This window comes from Rutilus rutilus (genome assembly GCF_951802725.1).
Source record: "Rutilus rutilus genome assembly, chromosome: 16".
NCBI classification, from domain to species: domain Eukaryota; kingdom Metazoa; phylum Chordata; class Actinopteri; order Cypriniformes; family Leuciscidae; genus Rutilus; species Rutilus rutilus.
In genome coordinates, this window is record NC_140224.1 from 36,681,410 (window position 1) to 36,691,409 (window position 10,000).

The 10,000-nt window shown below is 36.9% G+C and overlaps 1 protein-coding gene across 1 annotated transcript in view; it reads left to right on the plus strand.

Moving 5' to 3' along the window:
• Positions 1–9,665, plus strand: part of ppa1a (inorganic pyrophosphatase 1a) — a 14,696-nt gene extending 5,031 nt beyond the window's left edge. The window contains exons 4-11 of the mRNA XM_084435072.1: positions 2,572–2,691; positions 2,977–3,063; positions 4,349–4,475; positions 4,550–4,677; positions 5,535–5,620; positions 6,730–6,799; positions 8,492–8,531; positions 9,414–9,665. Coding sequence (XP_084291198.1) covers positions 2,572–2,691; positions 2,977–3,063; positions 4,349–4,475; positions 4,550–4,677; positions 5,535–5,620; positions 6,730–6,799; positions 8,492–8,531; positions 9,414–9,436 — 681 coding nt within the window. The 3' untranslated portion in view covers positions 9,437–9,665. The remainder of the gene's footprint in view (positions 1–2,571; positions 2,692–2,976; positions 3,064–4,348; positions 4,476–4,549; positions 4,678–5,534; positions 5,621–6,729; positions 6,800–8,491; positions 8,532–9,413) is intronic.
• The last annotated feature ends 335 nt before the right edge of the window (positions 9,666–10,000 follow it).

Below are 10,000 nucleotides of genomic sequence, written 5' to 3' on the forward strand. Positions count from 1 at the left end.
ACGTCCTTCTTGCAAAGGAAGGATTCGAGCGCCGTCTTCTGTTCCTGTTTTAGATAAAAAGCCAAGTCTAACTCAATCATTGTAGCGGCCAAAGCCGTTTCAAACAACTGGTGTTCATCCATAGCCATCTTGCAATGTTTACTAATGACTTCGACATCGCAGCGCTGTCGTCATCTGTTTAGCTCCGCCTATATCAGATAACCCGATGTGATTGGTGCAGCTTAGATCGAGGGGCATATTTAATGAGCATCATTACTCGACACCAGAGTAACTCGCTGAGCAAATTCAACTTGTGCTCTCGCGAGAACTCTGGATTACCAGGGTAACGGTCCGCACCAAACAGACCAAATTTGGTCCGACGAAGGGTGCTTTCACATCTGTAGTTCGGTTCATTTGGTCCAGACCAAGGGCAAAAAATTATACTTTGTAGCATTTTTCAGGCGTTTTGGTTCCTTTTCACACCACACTGATCGCTCTGGTCCGGATCAGTTTATGAGTTGATAAAACGAACCAAAATGCAGTCACGTGACAACATCCACATCACTCGTTGGCCAGATGTGTCTTGAACACATTTAGTTCGGGAAAATTCCAACAGAACTCCCGGAAGTAAACAAAGAGGTGGAAAATCCGGCAGACAACACGCCGCTGGTTGTATCCCTGGTCATGTTTTATTATACAGTTTGTCTACACCACTTTAGACAAACAATAATGTTTGAGAATGAAGCGAGGATGCGGCTCGAAAATAAAGTTAATAGTTTCTTTCAGGCTCTCCTCACAACTCCAGGTTTGTCCACGAGCTGCCATGCTTAAAGTGCAAACTGTCAACAAACATTTCTCCTCATCCCATAATGCATAAGCAGAGCTGACTACGGCAACTGGTTTAGTCCAAAAATGCGCAGTTCTTTGGCAGTTGGTTCTGTTCGAGGTCGGATCACGTTCTCACCACAAACGAACCGCTCCAGAGGTCTTTTCAAAACGTCACTTGTTTGGTCCACTTTTGGTGCACACCTGAGTCCGATTGCCGCATTCACACCTGCCCAAACGAACCGCACCAATGAGGAAAACAAACTCTAGTGCGATTCAACCGAACCGAAATGAGGACGGTGTGAAGCACCCGAAAAGAACAGGTCTCAGTCCGGATCAAACTGAGCAAAGGTTTGGTTCGTTTCTAGTGTGAAAGCATTTTCTGTTTGGTTCGGACTTTCAGAACATTTACAGGAAGTCCCGCTGGTTCCCGCGTCGCCTAAACCACTGAAGAAGAATATTTATGTGCAGATCTGTCAGTCCTGCCCACAGCGTTTCTTCCAGTGCGCACACACACACACACACACACACACACACACACACACATTTGTCCTGCGTCCTGCCGGCGACACTAAAATGTTCGCACAACGAGGACGTTAATTTGGCGAATGTGAACTAGCCTCGAGTATAGCTGGCGCTGCAGGGAGTAATGCCGTAATAATAACTGTATAGTTGCAACGATATGCGTCTGTTCATTCAGTCAAAGTTTCCCGCCGACTTGACAACTCGCTGACGTCAGACGCACGTCCGTTTACAAACCAATCAATGTCAAGATGCAGCCCACAGAGATGATGACGACAGGACGCGAGTACGTCATGTAAAGTTCTTTAGTGCGCTCGCATAATCGCAATGAGAAACCAAACCAAAACTAACCGAATGTATATAGTGTATCAAAACATGAACTTTGGTGCGGACTCTCAGGTGTGAAAACGCCCTGTTCAGTGTGGTTCTATATAGCCCCTTTCACACAGCGCGATGATCCCGAGATGGTCCTCACTGCAGAACACGAAATCCAGGGGGAGGAGTTGGATCCGGATCCCTAAACCTACCAATCTCCACGCCCTGATCCCTAAACCCACCCCTAAACCTACCAATCTCCACCCCCTGATCCCTAAACCCACCCCTAAACCTACCAATCTCCACCCCCTGATCCCTAAACCCACCCCTAAACCTACCAATCTCCACCCCTTATATCTGGATCCAACTCCGCCCCCTGGATCTTGTGTACTGCAGTGAGGTGCTACTGATGATCCCGGCAAATTGCCAGAACGTTCTGTGTGAACGCAAACACGACCCGGGATTGATGGTGTTGTGCCGAATTTCGACCCCCGCCAAATTATTACCCCCCCCCTAGTATTGGTAGGTTTAGGATTAGTTGTGGGGGCGGGGTTAGGATTAGGGGTGGGGTTAGGATTAGGGGAGGGGTTAGGATTAGGGGTGGGGTTAGGATTAGGCAATCAGGTACTGACTTCAATGAGGGGGGTAATAATTTGGCAGGGGGTCGAAATTCGGCACAACACCGGAATCTCTGTGTGAAAGGGCTTCAAGTTATGGACGAAAATATGGACGAAAATCCAGCCGTTGGGTTAATTTATTTTTATTACATTTTTAACCCAACGTTTGTGTTTGTCCATATTTGACCCACAATGTGTTGACAGTATAAACCACCATCTAATTTCTGAGCAGTGTTTACATTCTGTTTGACATTGTATGGGAGAAGAACATCAAAGTGGAGTTAATTCTGAAATGTTGCTCTCGTTTCTCCAGATCGCCACTAAAGATCCCCTCAATCCACTGAAGCAGGACGTGAAGAAGGGGAACCTACGCTATGTTAGCAACGTCTTTCCTCACAAGGGCTACATCTGGAACTACGGAGCGATTCCTCAGGTTTGCGTTCACGTCCAAAGGCTCTTCCAGACGCAAGTGAAGCATGCAGAATATAAAGTGCGGAAAAGCTCCAGGGAAAAGAGAACTTCATGCATGAGCGAGTTTAGAGAGAGAAATTTCATGCACATTTAGATGGCAGGCAGAAAGATTTGTCCCGAGGCGTTACTGAGGGAACGTTATCAGCGCCGGCAGAGCTCGCCTCAGGCACATCAGTGTGTGCATTCGCATGAGTGACACGCTCAGAAATACTGAATTAATGGACAGTTTATTTCTCATCTTGTCCAGACATGGGAGGATCCGGGACACCGGGACGGAGACACGGGATGCTGTGGCGATAATGATCCCATCGATATCTGTGACATTGGGAATAAGGTAAAGAAAGTCATTCAACCCTTGGAACTGATGTCCTGTCATATATATATATATATAATTACAAAATTAAATTAAATCAACATCAGATACTGAAATAAAAAATAATTATAATGGTAAATTACACTCTTATTTAAATATTTAAATTATATATATTTTTTTATTATAATAATAGTAAATAACACACTTATTATATATATATATATATAGGCCTATAATATTAGTAAATAATATATATTAATATATAAATAATATAAATAAATATATTAAAAAATATATATAAAAAAAATATGTATATATATAATTACAAAATTAAATTAAATCAACATCAGATACTGAAATAAAAAATAATTATAATGGTAAATAACAAACTTATTTAAATATTTAAATTATATATTTTTTTATTATAATAATATTAAATAACACACTTATTATATATATATATATATATATATATATATATATATATATATATAATATTAGTAAATAATATATATTAATATATAAATAATATAAATAAATATTTTAAAAAATATATATATATTTTTTTTTAAATCAACATCAGATACTAAATTAAATAATTATAATAATTTTATAATAATTATATATATATATATATATATATATAAAATATTATATTATTAAATGTTTATTATATACTTTATATATGAAATTAAAAATGAAATGAAATCAACATCAGATACTAAATTAAAAAATAATTATAATGGTAAATAATACACTTATTTAAATATTATTTATATTTAATTACAAATTGAAATTAAATCAACATCAGATACTAAATTAAATATATATAATAGTAAATAACACACTTAAATGTTTATTATGTACTTTATATATAAAATTTTAAATTTAATTAAATCAACATCACATACTAAATTAAATAATTATAACGACAGTAAATAACACTTTCAATCTGATAAATTATGAAAGTTATAAATAAAATTAAATCAACATCAGATACCAAATTAATTAAAGCACAAGTAATGGAAATTAAACTTAATAAACTTACAATCTTAAAAGTAATTTCTATAGTTGTGACTTTTCCATTTCTAAAGGTCTGCTTTGCTCTCGGAAGGGTTTTATCAGCTGGAAACGGATCTTTTGTAGAGTAAAAGTTGCTGTTGAGACACAGTGACGTTTGATTTGTGAGAAAATTCATTTTGATCTGAAAGATGCATTTGGGAATCATTCTCAATCAAAACGATTAACAAAAAGTGAAGTACTGAAGTAAGCATGCCTGCTCGTCCTCGTGTGTGTCTGCGTGCAGGTTTGCTCTCGAGGGGAAGTCATCCGTGTGAAGGTGTTGGGGACGCTGGCGCTCATAGACGAAGGAGAAACCGACTGGAAAGTCATTGTTATAAACGTGGAGGACCCAGAGGCTGAAGACTTCAACGGTTTGAGACTTTTACCTCCTGCATCTGTAATAATGCGTGTGATGTCAAATCTCAGCGAGTTCTGTTGTTCACAGACATCGAGGACGTGCGCAGACTCAAGCCTGGATTCCTGCAGGCCACACTTGATTGGTTCAAGATGTATAAAGTGCCTGATGGGAAGCCGGAAAACCAGTTTGCCTTCAATGGTGAATTTAAGAACAGGGTAAGACAGGAGATGACATTTCACTTCTCCGTGATGGCTAATAATCAAGACATTTTTATTACAGATTTGAAATTAGCATGTTTCACAAAGAACACCTTAAAACTGGCAGAATATTCTATTTAGAGGATGTTAATGCTTTTATTTTAATGTTTTAAACTGTTTTTTTTATTTTTTTTTATTTAGCAAATATACTGTATCTTAAAAAAAAAGGTTTTAGTAAATATATAAAATCATTTTTGGTTTCAAATGCTTTTAGAATTTGTGTTTTCTTAAATGTTTATTTTTTTTATAATTATACTAAATATTATTTTTAAATGCTTTAAAAATGAGCAAATATATTAGGCTATATTTTTTTATATTTTAAAATATAAAATTTTAGTAAATATATTATTTTTCTAAATACCAGCTATATATTTTCTATATTTTAAGTAAATATAATGAATACATTTTAAAATGAGCAAATATACTATATTTTTGAATATTTTTGAAAATATATTTAGTAAATGTACTATATTTTTTATTTTAAAATATTTAATAATTAGCAAATATACTAGCCTATATATTTTCTCTATGTTTTAAAAATTTTATTTTAAGTAAATACACTAAATTGAATAAATAATAAAAACATTTTTTATTTTTAGATGCTTTTAAAATGAGCAAATACAGTATACAAGTTCTTAAATGTTTTAAAATGTTAATCTTTAGTAAATACACTAAATATTTTTTTCATTTTTAAATGCTTTATCAAATATATTATACCTGTTTTAAATGATTAATTTTAGGTTATTTTTAATGCAAAAAATATGTAGCCAATATATAATGTTTTAAAAATGTCTTTTCTCATTTATGGTCTGCAGGATTTTGCCATTAAAACAATCAAGGACACTCATAGCTTCTGGAAAGCTCTAATCTCCAGGAAAACAGACGCTGGAGAACTGAACTGGTGAGACGGCACGCAGTCGGTCTATAATTTAACTTTAGCTCAAACTATAATCAACACAGAACTGCTCAGATGAGTCATTCTGTTCAATCTCGGTGATGGCGCACTAAAAACCGAACATATCACCCAATGACAAGTGATGTTTATTTCTAGACAGGGTTCGAGATGTTCTCTTTTGCCTGATAAAAGAGGACAGATGTAATTGACAAGCCTCTCACATTCACTCACTCACATTCTCCAGGCCGTCCGTCTGAGCTCACACACAGAGACTCCTACGTGTTGTGAATGTAGCTTTATTCTATAGGAGTCGTTCTCTGCGGCCGCGATCATGCCTGCGAAACACGTCCTCTTCGGTGAATGTGTCTGAGGCTGGAGGATCAATATGGAGAGAAAACAGTGTTAATGTGTCAGGCAGTAAATTACACGCAATCAAGTCAATTAATGTGACCTAATTCAACTAAATTGTGTTGATCCAACTAAACTGATCTCGTTTGAATGAAATGCATAAAATGTTCACTTCATTTAAATCAAGTAATGAATTCATTTTTTGAGTGAAAATAAACCTCAAATAAATTTTTGAAAAAAGAAAATACATTTTTTTTTTCTTGATATAGCAATAAAGAAAGACAATGATAATCCATGGAATCTTTCCATTCCACAAAAGAAAATTTTTTGGAAATTTTTTATTTATTTTCGGAACTGTTCACTGAAACCTCCTTTTGGAAGCTTTGTTTTAAAGCATATTGTCTACATATAGGGAGCATTTCAGGTCCAAATGTGAAGGATTCAATAAAAGGAAGGCAGTTATTATGGCTTTTCCATTTAATATACACTTGACAAACGTATAGGCACCACTTTAATGTATTGCTTTTGGCCATTTGGGCTTCACGCAACAGGTATTCAATATGAAGCATGCATTTGAGGATGAAAGCTCTATGATTGAGAATCGTGTCGTCCAGCTTTCCGAAGGTGTTAGACTGTGAGATCAGATATTAGACTTCGACAGCTGATCATCTGGGTTGGTTTAGTTAACATCACCTTCAGTGACTCTTAGACAGATTGAAAATTTGGTTTGATCATATTTCAATGTTACGCTTCTGTTTCAATTGCAGTGTGAACACCTGTGTCTCCGACAGTCCCTTCTGCGTATCCGGCACCGAAGCCAAGGCCATTGTCGACTCGGTGAGTGTTTTCTATCAACTCTTCTGTCACACACACACACACGATTATAATTGCCTGGGGTCTGTTTGGATTTAATTATCATGCAATTGCAAATTATTTAAAAATCACTTTGACTGAAGAGTGCGGTGAGAGTCTAATAGTCTCGTCAATGGTCTGATTAAAGTCTCACCCAAAAATTAAATGTCAGTCATTTACTCGCCATCGTGTCGAATTAAACAGTAGAAGTCGAAAAAAGAGAATAAATCATCATAAGAGACTCGTTAAAGTCTCATTTAAAGTCTTAACACACTTCTGCCGCAATATATTCCTGAAGTCATAAGATAATTTTGTATGAATTCACTGGGGGGGGGTTGGGAATTAACTAAATTAACTGGTTCTATTCAAGGCAAAAATATGATTTAATATTTCTAAATCAACCTCATTTATACCAGCCAAGTCATTTTTAATGTGTTAAATCAAGTCAAAAACAGCTGGTTAAGGAAACAATTGCACGTGTTCATCATTATTTGGTGAAATGTCGACCGTCACTCGCCTGGTTTGTCCAGAGATGTTTGTGAGCAGGTTCTTCTCCTTGAGATTCTGCACTGAAACACAGAAAGTAAACGATGAATAGAAAATAGAGTCAAAACCCGCCTCTGGTTCCCTCAAGATTCACCTTTATAGGTTTTTAAAGTCCCACTGAACTGCCTTGTTGAAAAGCATTATTCAATGCGTTGACGTCATTTCCACTGAAACCGGAAGAAATGGGCGGGGCATATCGGACAGCTCCTCCCCCTTTTTAAAAACAGCCAATAGCGTTTGGTTTATATCACAGCTCGGCCAGAGCCGTTGATCTCGGTAAAGCTGCATTTTCCTCCTAATCTCTAAGCGTTTCTCCTGCTAATCTCCTCCATATCGCTTTAAAATATAGGTTTACATACCCGATACGTGTTCTGTGGCGACTCGACTCTATCGTGTCTCTGGACCGGAGGTTCGCGTGACACTAACGTGAAACCAGACTTCATACGCCACAATGGAAAGCATATTCACACTGTCTGAATCTATTCCTATCCCCCTATATGGTGCACCATTCAGAATGCATGTAGAAAACAGTAAATGTGTGAACAAGTGACTGATTTCAGCCCTTCAGCGTCTATTTATAGTGTTGGGGCGGAGCTTCAGATTCTAGCGGGCATTTGATTGGACAGAAAATTTGATGAGAGAAACTGAAGTGCAGAGTGATGTCATCAAAATGATTGACTAAGTTTTAAATGCTTATATCTTCTAAATGCGTATTTTGTCATTGTTTTGGAGCACTAGCTTATAGATAGCAGTAAGGCTAACAAAACTTGGGTTTTCATGGGGACTTTAGATTTCTGAGTAAAATAAAGTCTGTGGTAAACAGACGTTGATGATACTTGAACGTTTGCATACTCGCACCCCAAATGTTCTTACTTACTGTATTAGAAACATATATATTTGTATTTTTAAATAAACATAACAGCTTTTAAAAATCGTGTTTTCGATATGGTTGTGTGTAATTTATGTTAATGTCAAAGTATCGACAAGTTATGCTAAACACAGACTTTATTTTACTCGTAAATTGAAAATCCCGAGTGAAGCAGTGGCGGTTTCGACGTCATCATCATCACTCTATCGTCATTTGTGTTGAGTTATTCCTGTAGGAAATAATAATCTGCCTTGTGTTCCCAGGCTCGTCCTTACGGTGAGCCAGAGCCCGTGCCCAGCTCAGGTGAGTGATCCGTCCTGCAGTCTGATCATCCACGGCAGAAAACTAGGGATTTGAGCACTGCCTTCTGATCAACAGATGATAGTAACTGTAAAATAAGTCTTTATGTATGTAACAATTGACGACGGGCCGTTGGATCATTAGAATATAATGCACATCCGAGGTGGTAATGCGGCCACGACGCGAAGCGGAGGACTACTTTCTTACGCATCTCATCCCAAACCTCCTTTGCTAATACCAAAATTACATTTTAAGCTTCAGCCACTGATAGAGATGGTAGAGTATTGCAGTTATTAGAGAGGGAGATTAAGCGAGTGTAAATTACCTCAGTCTGTGCTTCTCTCAACAGTAGGCTACTGTGTGTGTGTGTGTGTGTGTGTGTGTGTGTGTGTGTGTGTGTGTGTGTGTGTGTGTTTGAGCGGGAGAAAGAGAGTATGTGCTTTCTGTACATAATAAAAAGTAATTTTGTGGCACAAAACATGAAAATAATTTGTCCTTTTTTTATCCTATTGTTCATCATATTTATTCGCTTGGTCACTGTCGTTGTGGGTTTCGGTTATTTTGTTGTTGTTGTCAGTTGTAAAGACCTTTGAAATAACCGAAATCATGTGGCGAAGTGATATGGAACTGTAATGCGGTCAAGACCGGCTGGAACTACTTTAGCCGTGCGTTTCCTTAGAACGTTCGTCAACCAATCAGATTCAAGCATTCAGGACTGTGACGCTAATATGGTTGACGCTAATAAAGTTTGTAACAAAAATGAATTTATAGGCCTGGAAATCTTTCACCATCATTCCACACATTCTTAGAAGTAAAAGTTCTATATGGATTCTGTCAGACGCTTCATATGAATAAATAATTACATTTTTTTCTCTCTCTTTCTAGTTGATAAATGGTTCTATTACTAAACAGACACAGAAGATCATCAGCGGACTGTGACGGGAACTAGGACGAATCCATCAATATGTCTGCTATATATTGTATTAGCTACTGATAAACGCTGTATAGGGTTGATTTATAAAGTTGTAGAGGTCTAAGAAAAGTTGGGATGTTAGAGAGTCTGTGCATATAATACTGTATGAACATGTGGACCTTTTAATGCAAACTGTGAATCAGAATAAAATGATGTGACTTTACAAACTCTCTGTGTTCTTACAATACAAAGAACTTTTACTAAAATAGGATACATATTTTTTCTTCCTCGTCTATGGTAATTTGTATGTTAAAGGAACATCTAATTGTAGCATATTAGATTAATTTGTAACTACAAGTATACCTGATCGTGGTTCAACAGTTGATCGTTTCTGACATGATGATGTTATTCTGGACTTTATGCACCATCACCATGGCAACCATCAGCATCCGTCGTGTTTGAAATGTCAACCAGGTAATTTTGGGCTTGTCAAATTTAAATCCACTTAAAGGTTGATTAAGGCAGAGATGAGAGTTTTATTACAGTACGTGCGATTGAT